Source organism: Odocoileus virginianus, chromosome 21 (assembly GCF_023699985.2).
Source record: "Odocoileus virginianus isolate 20LAN1187 ecotype Illinois chromosome 21, Ovbor_1.2, whole genome shotgun sequence".
Lineage (NCBI taxonomy): Eukaryota > Metazoa > Chordata > Mammalia > Artiodactyla > Cervidae > Odocoileus > Odocoileus virginianus.
This window is the reverse complement of record NC_069694.1, coordinates 27,582,970-27,600,886: the sequence shown is the minus strand read 5'-3', so window position 1 is coordinate 27,600,886 and position 17,917 is coordinate 27,582,970. Positions and strand designations below refer to the sequence as shown.

Here is a 17,917-nt window from a genome sequence, read left to right as displayed (position 1 = left end):
AACTGTGTGCCAGGCATTGGCCAGGGCTCAGAGTAAGGATCTGCACCAGGCTCTGACTGCATAGTCACATTGTGCATTTTTGTAGACAAAGCATTGAGGATGCTGCCCAAATTGGGCAGCTCCAGCCCAGAGGGCATGAATCCCACACAGTTCTAGCTAGGAGCCCTGGTGGAAGGACGTGGAGAGATCCATCAGAAATAGAGTTCTAATCCCTGCCTTAAAGAATTTAATGGCCCCCATGGTCTTGGGAATAAAATATTCATAGGTGAAGCACTAAATTCAACACTCAGCCTGAGGCACATACTGAAAGAAAATATCTAGCATTTTACTTAAAGACCTCTTATAAACTGTTTCTGGCCATAGCAAGACATTTTTGATGGTTGTTGAAACGTTACTTAATACAGCTCCCAGCAATATTTCTATGAGATTGTGATCATTGTTACAGTTTGTGATAATGGCTTGGTATGTTAGTGATGGTTTCTCTTGAACAAATATGTAAATGAAAAAGTGGCATGAGAGAGTCAGGACAAGGTCTAACTCCCCTGATAAATCTCAGGCCTTCCAACTATGAATACCATCCAGAAAAATAAGTAACTGTTGGCAAGTACCTTCTATAAAGGTGCTCTTCAATAGAATGCTAAAATTTAAATTAAAATCTAGTCACTTGTGACTTAATAGCAGCTACTATCTAGATGGCACAATCACAGAACTTAACTGGTGACAGTCTGGCAGCTGTCTAAGACCTAAAATTTCCTGCATCTCCAGAATTGAGGCTTGTTGTATATGACATGACTCACGCTTTCACACATAAGGAAATGCACATGATGCTTTAGAAGGAAATGAGTCCTGAAGGCACTACTTGGAGGAGGTGTCTGTCCAATCTCAATTCTAGGTAAAGCCTCCCTAAGACCTCCACCTGGAAAGGAGGCAATGTTTCCAGAGAACAGATCCAATGCAGTCTCTCTCCCTTCCATTTTCCCACCCTTCCCCTTCTTAGTTCCTTTTCCTTCACCTGGTCACCCCACATCAGGAAAAATTCGAACCTGTCTCTGTCTCTGTATAGCCAGGGGCCCTAGGCCAGCGGAACACTGAAAAGGGCTCTTGATGCATTTATTAAACAAAACCTACAAAGACAGTTCTTGCAAGAGTGCAAGCAACCAGGAACCTCATTCAACAGTGAGATAAAAGATCATGAGAGTCCTGCTCGTTTGTTTCAGTCATAATACATGGAGCAGCTCTGGCTACTTCAATCTGGCCACAGAAGCAAATGCAGGTCCTTCAACATTTTCTGTGACTCACACTAGCAAAAAAAAGAAAAAAATATTAAAAATCTGAAGGTGAAATTTATAAATTACCTTAATCCAGACAAAAAACACTATGACAGCAGCTAGGTTGTTGAACTGTATTTGCCAGTATGCCAGATTCTCAAAGTTGGGGAAAGTATTTTGGTCTTCTAGAAACTGCAGCAGAACTTCCACATTTGATGTTCTGTATATGTTAATTCCTATAGCGACCACTGATAGCTGGAAAACAAAAGAGTAAATAAAGATATTGTTACAGTGTTCTAGAAATCTATAGCTCACCTTAAAATGACTAGTTTATTTTCCTTCATCAGTGTATTAGTTTCAGGGCTCATCGCTCTATTCACCCAATGGCATTAATAAAAGTCACTCACATACCCAGAGAGAAAGTGTTAAGCACTGCCATAAAAAGTGAAACAATACACTGCTTGCACTTCTTAGTTAGAAACAGAATTTCAGTGAGAGCACATGTGTGTGTACACACCTGAGATGTCACTTTACTACAAAACAAATCACATAGGAAAGCCTTCTGTTTTTTCTGCCACTTTCCTTTTAAATCACTTACTCTTCTTTCTCAGGCCTCATCTCACTCTCTGTTTTCATTTGTGGGGCTATTTCCTCACTCTCTAGCCATCTATCCTTTCTTTTATTCAACAAATACATAGATATCTGCACATACAGCACTGTGGCAGGGATCAAGAGGAACAAACGGAAGTAAGAAGTGCAAACCTTGTCCTCGAGAAACTTAAAACTCTGGTTCAAGAGCAAATAAACACACAGAGACAAATAGTACAAAAACCTTCGAAGAAGCTGACATCATACAACAGAGGTGAAGGGTGAATCGAGACATATTAAAAGGAGTGCTCATGAGAAGAAAGGAGGAGCTTGGTCTTAGATGGTGGGAATGATGGGCACAGAGGGCTTGAGAAGGCTTGCAGTGGGAAGATGAAGCCCAGAGGTCCCCCTTGCCTGTTTCTGTCCTTTAACTCACAACCATACAGTTCTTCATATCTGCTTTGGTTCTGGGCTATAAAACCAGGTTTGAGGGGAATACTGGGCCCTACTTGCATCCATCGTCACTGGACGAACACGTATGTGTGGAAAGTGCTAAGGGTCAACCATAAACGTCTGGCCCTCACATAGATCCTGAATCCATGGCAGCTGGGCTGTGGCAAGTGCTGTGACCTTTGCTCTTCATTCTCTTTCTTTTCTCATGATCACAGACCTCTTCATCAGCCCTTCCGGGGGTGGCTGTCTTGGTGATTATCAGAGTCAAGACCTGACTGGCTGCCAGCCAGAGATGAAAAAGACCACCTCACCACCTTCCTTTTCTTCTCTGTAAAGGAGTTCCAGTCTTAACCTAGTATTTTTGGCACTGGTGGTAGGAATATTTCCTTTGAGCTTTTTAGACTACACAGATAAGTGTTTTCTGCATAGGCTTAGCTGAAAGAAAATGGCTGACTGACTGAATCTAAAAATAACTTTTATCAACGCTCACCAGGTACCCTTTGTTTTAGCTCTGCCCGGGGCAAATGTTTATAAAAATACGGAAGTAAAGTGAAGTGAAAGTCACTTAGTCATGTCCGACTCTTTGTGACCCCATGGACTACACAGTCCATGGAATTCTCTAGGCCAGAATACTAGAGTGGGTAGCCGTTCCCTTCTCCAGGGGATCTTCCCAACCCAGGGATCGAACCCAGGGCTCCCGCAGTGCAGGCGGATTCTTTACCAGCTGAGCCACAAGGGAAGCCCATCAATATCATATCATAGAAAGACGCTGAATTTCCTTGAGACTCTTCCTTCAAAATAGAGAATAAGAGAGTAAAGGGAAGAAAGAGAGTTTATGAGAGTTTGGGTCATTATGTGACTCCGAGTTTTGAGATTCTCATCTCTATCTACAGAAGAATTTTCTTTTTTGGATATAAGCTTCACAGAAAGCATGCCCTATTTCTACGGGGTCAGAAAAGGTTTCAAAGGAGAAGTCGAGTTCCAGTAACTGTTTCCTGAACTTATAAAAGCACACTGTCTGAATTGTTGTCTTGTCAGTACTAAGAGTTAAAAAAAATAACAATAGCATAGGGAAGCAAGTTTCCAAGAAAATACTTGCAAAATTCTGTGGCTGCTGAGCCAAAAAACTAGCCTCAGTTTCCATGATATCAACAAGAAAGAAAATATTAAAACTCCTACACAAGCTATAATAAAGTATTAGAATTCTGTTTGTATTTATTTTTACCCAAACATTTAAAATTCTATGATGTGTATGATTTTGCAAATGTACCTATCACACCACTACCAAAACAGAATAAACAAAACATTGTTTTCTCTCCCACATCTCATATGGCATGCCAAAGCCAAATATGAATTACTAAGCCATTCTTATTATTAGTGTGGCCAAACGACAGCCTATATTGTAAATGCCTCTCCACTTCATATGCAGAAAGGTTACTCATGCAAAATGAGACAACTAGGAACACTGAAGCTGTTATTACGGAGGAGAACTTTAGACTCTCCTTCAGGAAGATAAAGACCCACAACAGTGAGGACAGCAGAGACTCTAACACGTTTCTGTAACAGAGAGGAGATTTGGTGTTGTTCTCCAACCTACCACGATGATCACAACATCCAGACAATTCCAGAAACTCCTGAAATAGTGTAGCTTGTGAATGCGAATTTCCAATATCTCTTCCACCACATAGTAAAGGATAAAGAAACAAAAGATAATCTCACAGGCTGCCAGGAAGAAATCAAAAGTTGTAACATAGCGGATCAGCTTTACAGGCTGAAATTGCCAAGATGGAATCACACCTCCTGTTGCTGGGAATTCGATCAGTAACCTGCATTGTGATAAGAACAATTAAAACAATAACATCAATAACAACCCATGGATGCAGTCAGGGAAGAACATCATCTATTCTGTCCCTACACTAGAAGGTAATAAAATTGCAACCACAAGTCCCCACAATTGTGTGTGTGCGCTCAATCCTGTCTCTTTGCAACCCCATGGACTGTAGCCCACCAGGCTCCTTTGTCCATGGGATTTTCCAGGCAAGAATACTGGTGTGGGTTGCCATTTCCTATTCCAAGGGATCTTCCCAACCCAGGGATCAAACCTGCAACTCTTGCATCTCCTGCATAGGTAAGTGGGATCTTTATCATTAGCATCACCTGGGAAACCCTAGTCATCCTAGTTTGGGATGACCACCACAAGTCACTCCAAACAAGTGACAAAATGTTCTTATCACAACCAGTAACCCCCTCCTTGTAGAATTCTGTGTCACAAGAAGAACAAATCTTGTCTTCCCAAATCCTCCCAGACCAAAGAGATTATTTCTCCTCAGTCTCCCATTTACCTTTCTGGTATTCATACTACTCAGAATGCTATATAATTGTTTTTTAAATGCAGAAATTAATCAAACAAACCTTTCTCAGATTTCTATTAAATGTAAGTCATTCAACTGGGCAACGAAGAACATAAGAAATTTGTGTCATCTTTCAAAACACCTATGGCCCAGCTGAGAAGTAGGATGTCTATTTTGTATACAGATAAAGATAGGGACCGAGTTTCTCATTCATGCATCTGGTGAATCAGCATCAAATATTTGCCGAGGAAAACCTTTCTGCTATTGGAACTTCCTAGAACCTTATAGTGAATTGGTGCTTAGTAAATGTCTGATTGTCTGAAACAGTAACATATGTTTTTATATTCACACTGAAGGCCCTGGTCTTTTAATGCTTTATCATAATTGAAATGAAGATGCTTCTTGCCAAATTCACCTTTGCAGGTGTCACAGTGAGAAGGTTAAATGATTCACTTAATGGTATAATTTCCCTTCACACTAGAAATAGACTCTCCAGACCCTTAACTTTAAGATTTTTTAAAAGACCTCCAGTCAGTATCAGGCATAGCTATCTCTCCCATTACAGGATGGACAGGACAGGACCTCTAGAACCTGAGTATCTAAGGCTTAAGCATGAGCAACACTCAAGTACATGCAGTGACTATAGCAAATTAGAATTGGTCAAAGAAGCATGAAACACTTTCCTTCCTTCGTAGTATCAGTATCCTGTTTCCTTCCTATTTTATGTGCTAGAGAACAGGGGTGAGAACCACAAACCAGAGAGCAATACTGAAATGAAGAGCCTTGTGACAGCCTCAGTGTAAACTCGCAAGGGCAAGAAGTGGCCTCTGTGTGCTGAGTCATCTCTCTCTGGCCGTTGTGGTTCTGCATGGTCAACCCCTCCAGACACTGAGGCAACAATGCAGAAAAATGAAGCAACTGTCTTGCCAATATTCACTCTTGAAGTATGGGGAGGAAGTGAGACATGTTCATTTATACTTTCTATTTATATGTTATTTCCTTAAATGTCAACCAGAGTTGCTTGCTTGTGTTTATCCTCTTTCTGTGTTCACTAGAATCATTAGGAGATGTTCAATAATAATTGCAGCAAATGTTCATTCCTTTCTAGTAATATCTATTACTTGATTTAATGTAAATCACGATGTGATTTAATGTGATAAAAGTTGTTAGATATAAAGACTGGGAAAATCCACTTGGCTATATAATGTAGAGTTTGAGTTTAGTCTCAAAAATAAAGCTACTACAACAATTTATCCTTATGATGCGGTGGGTAAACATATGTGCAGGGCTTCCCAGATGGCGCAGTGGTAAAAATCTGCCTCCCAAGGCAGGAGACTCAAGACATGTGGGTTGATCTCTGGGTTGGGAAGATCCCCTGAAGTAGGAAATGGCAACCTGCTCCAGTATTCTTGCCTGGAAAATTCCAAGGACAGAGGAGCCTGGTGGGGTCACAAGAGTCGGACACAGCTGAGTGAGTGAGCACACAACACAGACAAACAAACGTATGTGCAAGTAATTCATGTTGGCAGTGTCTGGATGTTGCCACCATGTTCACAAGGAGGATTAAAGTGGGTGGATGCTGAATCTCCAGAGTTCTGCCTTTTTATGGCACACTACCTTCTAACATGCTATTTGTTTCTTTTGTTTATTGTTTATCATTTATTATCTCTTCCTGATTGAATGCAAACTCTACAAGGACAGGGAAATTTATTCTGTTCACTGACACAGGCCAAAAGACTTGAACAGTGCCTGGCATATACTAAGTGTCTAATAAAGGTTTGTTGAATGAATGGATGAATGAGAGGTCCAAACAAGCCAGTGAGATCTTTTGTTAGTTTCCTCACTATCAGCAGAGTGGTCATTATGGTGACATCGCAGAATGGGTAGAAGGAACTTTATGTGTCTTTGGTAAATCTTTTTAAGTGTGAGCAGATACCTAGGCATCCTGCTCAACCCAGGCATAGCCCTTGACTACTGTGCTTATGTTCTGGTAGCAGGCGCATCGTATGAGAGTGGGAAACTCAGGAAAGTGAGACAAGGTTTGATGCCAGGGCTCCTTGCTAACAGTATCTTCATAATGGGAAAGGAGAAATGCTGGCAAAACACAGGGCTTTATCTGAGAAAGTTCCAGCTTTGGGATGAACTTGGACCAGACTTAAGGTTCTTTCTAACTTGCAATATTCAGGGAACCTAACTCCTTTCCCCTAAATGTCCCCATCCCAATAAGCTTTTGATTTTCATCCCTCCTTGTTATCAGTTCTGATCCTTGACACTCTCATGCAGACAACTGCAGGCAATGGTTTTCTGACTTAAAATCCAGACTAGGATGTATTTACAAATACACAAGCAGAAGGAATGAGTGCCCTTCATACACACCTGATCACGCAGAACAGGTTAATATTGGCGTTGTACACTGAAAAGTCAATAAAAATCGCTCTGGTTCCTCGGTCCAGCCAGACATTTTTCTTGAGGTTAGCAACTTGAGCGGCTGTTTCCTCTCTCGTTCTTGACAAATCCAGGTAATAACCAGCTCCACTATAAGTTGCAATCATTCCCCAGTGGCTGCTCCCATTCAAGTCTTTTTCACTTGTGTAGATCCAACTAATTAAAAAACAAAACAAACAGGTAAAATCAATGGAACACTTGGAGCAATTACAGAGACAACTGGTTCCTGGTAAGACAGAATAGGTATTGATAAAAAATAAATGCAAGTCTCATCAAGCTGTGTAATGTGCTTTCCACTGCACTTTGTGTTTTCTTACATAATTCTGGCATAGCTATTATCCCCCTTCTAGGAATAAGGGCCCTAAGGCTTAGTGAGGTCAGCTCTGTCTCAAATGTTTTTACAGTAAAGTCAGAAACCTACCCCAGAACTGTCTGTATTCAGAGGTCTATTCTTTCAGTCCTCAGCTGATACGGTTGCCTTCCCAGGGTAACTTTGGGACTAGATGACCCAAGGCCTCCCAAAAATTGCAGCCAAAACAGGTACAAATTCATCAAGTGCCATTGGCAGCCACCGAACTAAGTGAGTCTCCACAGAGCATTGGGAATTTAATCCACAGACATTTACAGAGGCTCTCAGGAAGCAGGTGATCCTTTGGCATTAATGAGGATAGAGAGATGAACCAAGATCCTTTCTCTCCCAAATTTATAATAAGTAGGGAGAGAAAAGTTGTAATTAAATCATGAAAATACAAGGTAGCAAATAATAAGAACCAAAGAAGAAGCATAGAGAGACTGCTTGGACTGAGGGAAGCTAGCCTTCTTTGAAGCTTCAATGATGAAGAGAAACATGAATGAGAGAGGGATTTGGGAAGAAAACACGTTGAACATAGGCTGTGGAAGCTAAGCAGAATTCAGACTTACACAGGGAGATGGGGATGGTACTTTTAAGCCTAAGCCTGGCAGAACCAAGGAAGTACAAGGTATCCGCTAGTGGTTTGGTTTGGCTCCCATATGATGAAGGAGAAGGCTGAAAGATAGACTGCGGTCAGGTAGTGAGGGGCAGGCCTCACAGGGTCACCAAAGAAAAGGTTTCTGGGAGGCACAGAACAGGGTTACTCTGGGGGCTGAGGTGAGGACAAGCCTGAAGTGGTGAGGAACAGAGAATTCATGGGCAGAAAAGAGTCAATATAGTGGGTCTTAGACCACCTTTTCTTAAAAAGCCCTACTTGCCAGGTTGGTCCTCAGTTGGTATATGGAATTTAGGTGATAAATAGCCCCCTACACTGATAAAAAAACTTTCTCTGACCAGAAACAGTGGCTTGAGGTACCAAGGCTTCTATACAAACAATATGGCTTATGCCGCATGCCTGCTTTCCTTCTGGGAGTCTGGGATTTGAGGATGTGCCAGGCAGAGCCTGCCTATGTGACCAGTACCCAGTAAAATAGGGCAGGCACCAAGTCTCTGATGAGCATCTTGAACAGACAACGTTTCCTATGAGTTGTCACCATGTGTTCCTGGAGGAAGGATGCATGCCCCGCACAACTCCGCTGGGAGAGGACCTTCGCAGACTGCACCTGGTTTCCTCCAGACTCGGCCCCATGTGCCTATCCCTTTCTCTGCTTTTCCATCTATCCTTTCAGTGCAATAAACCTCAGCTGTGAATATAAGCTGAATCCAGGGAGCTCTTCAAGCAGCTGTTGAACCTGGGGGTGGTCCCGGGGACCCCGACACAGCTGAGTCAGCTGTCCCTACAAGAACCAAGAGGTGACGAGGCCTGAACTAGGTGGGAAGGAAAAGGCAGAACTGACACAGGGCCACGGCAGTCAACAGAACTTGGCACTGATCTGGAAGTTGGGGCAAGTGAGAGGAGACCTCTGAAAAATGACTTGAGTCTCTTTTTGGGCAATTCAAAGATGGTGGTGCCACGTACAGGAGGGCGTTCAGATCCAACAAGAAAGTGATGAGTTCAGTTTGGGGCATTTTGAACTACGGGAGCTACAGGGGGCATGCAGACTCATCTTCTATCACTCGAATGTTAGCAGTGCCAAGACACGTGTATGCTTCTGTTGTGTTTACTGCTGTTTTTTCACTCTAGCCAGCACCAAGGGCATTTCTAGAAAAGGGAGAATTCACTGGGAACATGCCTGGCACATGTTAACACTCAGTATATTTGTTGAAGAAACAATGAATCATCAAACAGAGATGAGAATGGGAGCCATCTGAATATCAGAGAGAGTATAAAGAAAGAAAAGATAGATATCTGAATACAGAACCTGGAAATAAGAGAGAGGAAGGGGGTTATAGAATTAAGAGAAACTCTATTTCACTATCACTCACCAAAGTCAAATGAACAAGCAATCAACAAGACCGTATCCTGCAGAGGGGCTGATGAGGATTAGGCTGGTAATGGATCAGTGGATCGACAAATAGAACAAACCCACTAGTAGCTTCCAAGAGAGGTGTCAAAAGCAAAGGCTTAAGCGTTAAGGTGTGAATCAATGGTAATGAAAAGGAGGAAGCCGTGAAGACTCTTCTTTCAAGAAGTATGGTGATGAAGGGAAGGAGAAATGGGAATGACTCAGATTCTGGCAGGACCAGGGAGCGTTTAGAAACACACACAGGAAGGATCCCTTCATTAGCCCACCCTGCATAGAAAATCACTAATTCACTGTGTGTCCAACAGGTAGTTACTGAACATTCTGGATGTTCTAGGTACTGTTCGAAGCTTTGGAAATATACTGGTTGAACAAAACAGGGTCCCTGCCATCAGGAAGCTTGAATTCTGACCAAAAGCTTTTAGGGCAACAAGCAGCGAGCAGAGGAACACAATTAATATGGAAGAAGCAATGTGGTGTCACAGAAGACACATGGGCTTTGGAGTCGAGCTGGTTAGATCCTAGCATGATTCCATTTACTAGCAGAAACGCTTTGGGTAAGTGAGCCTCCATCTTCTCATCTATAAAGTGGAGCTGACACCTATTTCAAAGTTGTTCTGTGAAAAGTGAAGGAGATAATGCAGGAATTCACTTTTTCACTAGCATCTGGCATGGACTACAGGCTGCATACATCTCTCTTACCAATGACATGAAAGAAAATATGAGATAAGAAAAAATAAATAAATAAATAAATAATATGAGATAAGGAGCCACAGTTTAAACACATGCTTGTGCTTTGTGGGAACTAGAAAATGGAGCATTAGAGAACAAACTCATTTGTCACCACCTGGAAAAATTGTGTTCTGAGGATTCAGTCCTTTTCTCTAAATCAGATGTGTAGTGAGTTTGTTTCTTACAGGCCGGGGCATCAAAGAGGGTGTGCACTGGATAACAAAGAACCTGGTTATCGAAAAGGTGTTTGCTCTCATATGTGTCAGCTAATATGGATTCTGGTGTCTTAGTTCCCAACAAAGGGATCTAGATAAACTGAAAGAGTTTAATAAAGCTTAGGAGAAAATTCTAACCATAGTGACTTACCCAGAGCCCATGACCCAAGAGATCCACCTTGGGACAGCCCAAGAGCTCTTCTCACTTTTTATAATAATTCTAGAAATAATGACTACAATCCCTTAATATACAAGATGTTTTAAGTATGGTTATCAAAGAGCACTAAAAAATCCCTGCAAATATACACAATGTAGATATGTACTCAAAATCATAAACACACATTTGAGGACAGGTTTTAAACCAGACAGAAAAACTGCCTCAAAAACTTATTATACACTTTAGATAATTGTACTCTGAACACAAATTTGTTTCTAACAGCTAATAAAAAAGAATTTCTGTATCAAAAGAACTTCCTAGTAACAACCTAGTGAACCACGGCACTGGAACTATAAACATAGGATCCCGGCATCTTAAAAGAAACCTCTGAGGCGCAGGTAGCTTTGTGCCTGTGGGGATGCAGTCAATAATTAACTCTTTTGAAAAATATGTATGTGGAAGCTGAAGCATGTAAAAAGTAAAGAAAACTTAGGAAGCCAAAGTTTGGCCACAGCCTTAAATATAAGCATTAAAGGCATACTCTCCTTGGTGAAGGGGTCAGAGAATGACGGAATGAATGTCCATGAGAAGTCAGGGCCCAGGTCCACAGCCACAGACACTTACGCAGTTCCATTTCTAGGACCGAATGGAGCCCGGTCTTCACTGCTGACGGAGTAGACATCATAGCACTCTTTAATCTCATCTCTCAAGTCCAGGGGGATGGAACAGGATCCATTTCTGACTCTGAGTTGCCGTATACGTGGTACCCCTAACAGGAGGTTCTCATAGTAGATAAAGCTTCGGTTGTCGGCTTCCGTTTTGTTGCTGGGCTGCATCTTCCAGTACAGCCCATCCAACAAGGCACCTTCTGCGAACTGAAAGCAAAGGCAATGTTTTTGAAAAGCTTCAAGCTCAGAGGCTGCCTTGTTTCTTCCTGGAATGCTTGTGTGACCCACAGTTTGACAACTCTGTGAACAGGGTAGAGTGACAAGGGTGGGTTTTGCTGTCAGAAAAACTGGATCTTGCTCCAATCGTGCTCCACCATTTAATTGCTAGCTGCGAGGACTTGAGCGTCTATAATATCTATCTTTTTTTTAGTTTTATTTTTGGCCACATCATGTGGCATGAGGGATCTTAGTTCCTTGACCAGGGATCAGACTTGTGCACCCTGCAGTGGAAGTGTGAAGTCCCAACCACTGGACTGCCAGGAAAATCCCTGTAATATCTACCTTTTGTGTGGTTGCTATACCTGGCAGAGTGGGCACTTCATAAATAATAACTTGGATTTTTACCCTAGTTCTAAAGGCTGGGGGGATGGTGTCATTTGCATAAATCCATAACCATGATCAATTTCACTTTCCCTTATTAAAACAGCATCCCACACAGTAATCATGGTTCATTATCATTGCAGAGAAAAAAAGACTATCGCTTTGATTATCAGTCTGCTTTAAATTGTCTGGAGTTTTCTGTCATATTGTGAACTCCCTAACCCCCCACCACCTCTTCCTCCTCTCCGTTTTTAGAGTTTGGCACTCATCATCACAGAACTGTGTATATGTGAGATAGCTCTTATTGGTTTGCCTCTAGGGATGACAAACCCAGCTGTTTCTCAGTGTCTTATCTTTATCAGATGGTCAACTGAGATGGAATGCTTTGCTTTCTTGAGATGGGGAAGATTTATATATGTGATTTTTTGATTCCAAGAATTTTTAGTCATTATTTAGTGTACTCTGGTTCTTGTGATCCCGTTCCTCTATCTTTAAAATAACAGCTGTGACGCCAGAGTTTAAGAAGAATGCTAGAAACTATTTGCCCAGGAGCTAACAAGCATTTTCTCTCCAAATTCCCTCCCCATATTAGATTCTGTATATATCTTTGAGATCAGTTTAATATTTTTCCTATGCTATCATTCATTGCTTATCCTCTAATGTTAATGTTGGAATCTGTGACAATTTGGGGAGGGGCTGGATTGAATTTTACATTAGAGATCTTTGAAAGAATGTGCCTGCTTTGTACTAGGCACATGAATCCCTGTTCAGGGGTACATGGCACCATCAACAAAAGAGACAAAAACAGAAGTAAAACAAGACAAAACAATCAAATTCTGCCCTCATGGGACTTATATCCTAGGAGATACTCAACAGATATTTACTGCATCATGGACGACTGAATGAATGACAACCTAGGGTGAGGAAGTCCACACTAGAGAGAAGTCCATTCTTCTTACTTCTTAGCCACATGTAAGCACTCTGCATGTTAGTTTCTTCATGTACAATCTGGGACATGATTTTTGTACCTATCTTATTAGGTTACAATGGGGGTTAAATAAGGTAAGGTATGAGACAAGGTACATGCAAGGTTCTCAATGGAAGTGCTAACAACTCACCATAACTTATAGCATCTCACCCAGTGTTAAGTGCATAGCAGGATCTGTAGACACCACTGAATTGAATTTATGAATTTATGAAGCCAAATGAACAATTTTCAATGACAAAGAGGTCATTTGCAAATACCTTCCAGAAGTCTTCCATTGAAGAAAGAGTTTTAAAGTTAGTTTTCTCCGTTTTGGACACTGGGGTGTCCAGGAAGAGTTGTGACATGATCCGGGTATAGTAGTACACACTGGAGCTCATCATCCCATAGGTCACTGGAAGACAGAATGAGCCAGATGAGCCGTGCAAAGGACCCGGCACGCTCGCTCACACCATCCCAGTGGACACGCTGATAGCCACCCTGCCTTCCTTCCCTTCATCATTCCTCCAGGCTTCCTCCCCAGTTCTCTGGCTTATAAAAGAAATAAATTAACATTGGCTTATGTGAAACAGAACTGGCTTACTACTGAATATCCAATTAAGATCAGGCATCTCTGATCTTGACACATGGGACTTCCAGCGTGCCCTGCAACTTCACTTCCCACCACCTTCCAGAACACTCTCCACACCAGTGAGCCTGATGCCCCCAGCAGAGGCCACCTGGAGCTTCTCATCCCCTGCTGTGGGCTGCTGCTCACTCTCTCCACAATAGGATGGGCAGGCCCTTTGTTCTCAGATCAATTCTCCATTCTTCTCTGCTCTACTCTGCGCCTCACGGCTGACCCCTACAGACCGCACCACTGGGCTCCCCTGCATTCAGTCAACAGGAGGCAGGACAGGAGATCTGGGGGCCCAGGAGCTGGGTTTCCCCCTCCGCCCTCTCCCTCACTATCTGGATGCAGTTTGGCAGGACCCTCTAACTGTGGCCACAGCTGCTGGGAGCATCTCTTCTCCAGTCACACTGGCCTCACGCCATGCCATTCCCTCTCCTGTCTCTTCAGGCCTGGAGCTGGGAATCCTTCCCAGCACCTCATGTCCCCTTGCTGACTCTTGTAACCTTGCCACACCTCTGTAAACAGCCCCTCTGTTAAACTTTCTTTAATTACCACTTGTGTCTCCCATGTCTTTCCTTCTGGGATGCTGACTAACACAGACACATCTGCTTCCCACCCACCCACCAGATCTTATACGGCACACTCTAAACTCAAGCCACAGTCCTGCCATGAAGACTTGCCAGCCCATCTTACCAGCCCATTCTGAATGGTCTTGGAGAAAGGTGGGGAGATCATACTCAGCCTGAGTAGGTCACAGGAGATTAGGATTTGAATCTGATCTGTACAAATCAGGTCTGTGACCTGTACAAGTCGCTTGTGACCTGTACAAGTAGCTTAACTTTCTAAGCCTCATTTTCCTCTTCTATAAGACGGAGATAATGAGTTATCTCATGGGAGTTTTTGGTACTTAAAAAAAAAATTACTAAAATTTATCCAGTACCGTGGTTGACACTTAAGAGTCTAGTAATGGTGGTTCTTCCTCCCTAACCAAACCGCTACAACAAATCTATTCAAAATCTCAACACTTTAGTGAGTGCTGTCTTGTGCTGAACTCTAATGACTACAGGTATAATACGCTCTAATACCTAAGCATGCCTATATACTTCAAGAAAAAGGAAATACTTCTTATGTTTCCTTCGATCACAGAGGTTTTATACGTCTTCTGACCACAGTTCTCAACACTCAGGAAGTGATGAATACTTAGTTGACTCTGTAATAATCTTCCGGACAGCATAAAATGCATTTTAAAACCTCACAGTTGGTGATTTGGGGTTTAAATGGTATTTAGTAAAATCTTTCCCTCACCTAGGTCCCTTTTCCATCCAAGCATAACAGAGAATTAAAAGAGGAGTGGATAACAGTGACCCAAACATGAGTGAGTCTGCAAGGCCAACTCGAGCAGTCAGTGGGGCAACAACCACGTGTGCTGTATCCAGACGGGTAGGGACATCTTCCGGTCCCTTCCCTTAGTCTCCCTCTGCGTCATCCTATGACCCACTAATTAGGACAAGAATACTCCTCTTTCAGTGTTACACGGCTTGCCACCTCTTAAAACCACATTGGACCAGAGTTACAGCTTTGGACTTTTAATCCACTCACATTGATGGGACAAGATGTTGTACATGAAGATGAGCAACATGTGATCTCTGTCCTCAAGGAGAGGCGCTCATGGTATCCCCAAGGGGTACACTGCCTCCCAGCCCCACACAGGGGTGGACAAAGTACAGCGCACTCTACAGAGGCCTTCAGATCCAAAGCAGATACCGCACTCACGAGGAGGTGTGAAGGCTCCCCAAAGTCAACTAAACGATTATTAAACTGATTTTTTTTCAGGTTACTTGAAATCACAGTTTGCTTTGGACTGGCTGGATAATGTAGATCATGCTTAAATTTTTTACATATGGGTTTTTTGGTTGTTGAAAAAGAATTATGATAAACTATTTAAATGTTTTTATTTACAAATATCATGCATATATATATATATGTATATAGATATGTATATATTTTAGCCATTGATTTTTAAATGTATCTCCTTAATTGGCCTCTATTTTAAATAGACTGCTTTTGAAATTCTCAGGACCTGTATGGAATCTAATAGTTTAACGAAAAGTAAGTGATTCCTGGCTACGCAGCGCCACCTGCTGGACATGCAGAGGAACAAGCCCACCCAGCACTGAAGCGACGATGATTCTTACACCTTGAAGCAGCAAACAGGAACTCAGCCCCTCCCTTGTGCCAGGCAGTGGGCTGGTTACCTTCAAGAGACAGCTCCACCTTCTCCAGGGGTCAGCTGCACCCTAAGTCTACCTAGGCTGTAGCTAAAGGACATCTGGGATTTGGAGTTAGAATGATTTGGGTGTGACTTTCAGATTTGCTTCACCCTTAAGTCAGCCTCTATGTTCTTAATTGTGGGTTTCAGTATCTTGGGATCTTGGGACAAGTATTAAACTTTACTGAGCTTGAGTTTTATTATCGAGAAAATAGGAATAACAACATCTAGGGCTTTTTGTGTAGTTTACCTGGAATAATGCATGTTAACACACATTTTGCATACTGTTAAATATAACAGAAATGTAAGACTGTTAACATCATTTCTCCTTTCAGTTTCTGATAGGGAAAGCCCACGTGGAAGGTAACATATGCTCTTTAAGTGAACTGAATTGTAAAGAAAAAAAGTTATAGCCTGAAACAACCATAAATTAAGCTCAGAAAAGAGAGGAAAATATTTTAAAATATAAGGTAAAGAACACATATACACCCATGTGCATGCATCTTTTTCTGCCATTTATTCCTTAATTCTCAAATTCTATTTTCTAAGAAATAAGCCAGAATAAAAAATATTATCACGATATCACCAAATAATCAGCCTGTAAACTAACTGAATCTCTCTTAAAACATGGCCGCATTTCAAAATAGGCTACAAATACCATTTTATTCTTAATATGGTTGAAACAATATTGGCTCAAATACTAACACCTATATAAAGGGGACTGCACTGTATAAACTTCAAATCAGTGTAATAAAAAGCAAAGAGAAAACTTCCAATGTAACAACAACAACAAGAGAAGAAAATGGAAAGTAATGGGAAAGCATTAAAAGAGGAAAAATAGGATGGCAGAAATATTGGACAAAAGCGTGAAATGTGAAGAGGTTAAACTTACTAGATGACAAAGTCTTAAATGTTAATTAAAATTTCAAAATATATCTTTAGAATTTTTATGAGAACCATTCAAAATGAATTAAAAAATAAAGGAGTGAGAAAATAAACATTATATATACAAAAGGTATAAAGTGGTACAATAATCTGATAAGGAGATTATAAAATGAGTACTGAGTTAAAGTGAAAGATTATTTTATGTTGATAATTGATACTTTAGACAATAATTTAACTACAGTGAACTTTTATGTACTGAATAACAATACCAAGACACATAAGATACAATATCAAGAGACATAGAAGGGAATTACTAAAACCACAATAGTAGTTGGAAACTTAAATTTTTCTCTCTCAAACTTTGACAGAGGAAAAAAAAAGATAAAAATGATCAAGGGATAGTAGCGGTTTTAACAGGATAGATTACCTAATGTATGGGCTTCCCTGGAGTTCAGACAGTTAAGAATCCACCTGCAATGTAGGAGACCTGGGTTTGATCCCTAGGTTGGGCAGATCCCCTGGAGAAGGGAATGGTTACCCACTACAGTATTCTTGCCAGGAGAATTCCTAATGTATATATATCAAACTTAATACTGTGTCAAAGGAGATCACTCACATTTTTTTTGAATCTCCATGGAACATTTAAGAATATTCTAGGCCACAAAGAAAACACCTGCAAGTCCTTAAAATTAAAGATCAACCAATCAAAAAATGGGCCAAAGAACTAAACAGACATTTCTCCAAAGAAGACATACAGATGGCTAACAAACACATGAAAAGATGCTCAACATCATTCATTATCAGAGAAATGCAAATCAAAACCACAATGAGGTACCATTACACACCAGTCAGGATGGCTGCTATCCAAAAGTCTATAAGCAATAAATGCTGGAGAGGGTGTGGAGAAAAGGGAACCCTCTTACACTGTTGGTGGGAATGCAAACTAGTACAGCCGCTATGGAGAACAGTATGGAGATTTCTTAAAAAACTGGAAATAGAACTGCCAAATGACCCAGCAATCCCACTTCTGGGCATACACACCGAGGAAACCAGATCTGAAAGAGACACGTGCACCCCAATGTTCATCACAGCACTATTTATAATAGCCAGGACATGGAAGCAACCTAGATGCCCATCAGCAGACAAATGGATAAGGCAGCTGTGGTACATATACACAATGGAATATTACTCAGCCATGAAAAAGAATTCATTTGAATCAGTTCTAATGAGATGGATGAAACTGGAGCCCATTATACAAAGTGAAGTAAGCCAGAAAGATAAAGACCAATACAGTAATAACACATATATATGG

General features: G+C 41.4%; 1 protein-coding gene across 1 annotated transcript in view; it reads right to left on the bottom strand.

Annotated features, from left to right (window-relative positions):
* Nucleotides 1-17,917, bottom strand: part of PKD2 (polycystin 2, transient receptor potential cation channel) — a 58,275-nt gene that overhangs the window by 15,862 nt on the left and 24,496 nt on the right. The window contains exons 3-7 of the mRNA XM_020868983.2: nucleotides 13,099-13,232; nucleotides 11,210-11,460; nucleotides 7,037-7,261; nucleotides 3,907-4,135; nucleotides 1,356-1,523 (exon numbers count right to left, since the gene is read on the bottom strand). Coding sequence (XP_020724642.2) covers nucleotides 1,356-1,523; nucleotides 3,907-4,135; nucleotides 7,037-7,261; nucleotides 11,210-11,460; nucleotides 13,099-13,232 — 1,007 coding nt within the window. The remainder of the gene's footprint in view (nucleotides 1-1,355; nucleotides 1,524-3,906; nucleotides 4,136-7,036; nucleotides 7,262-11,209; nucleotides 11,461-13,098; nucleotides 13,233-17,917) is intronic.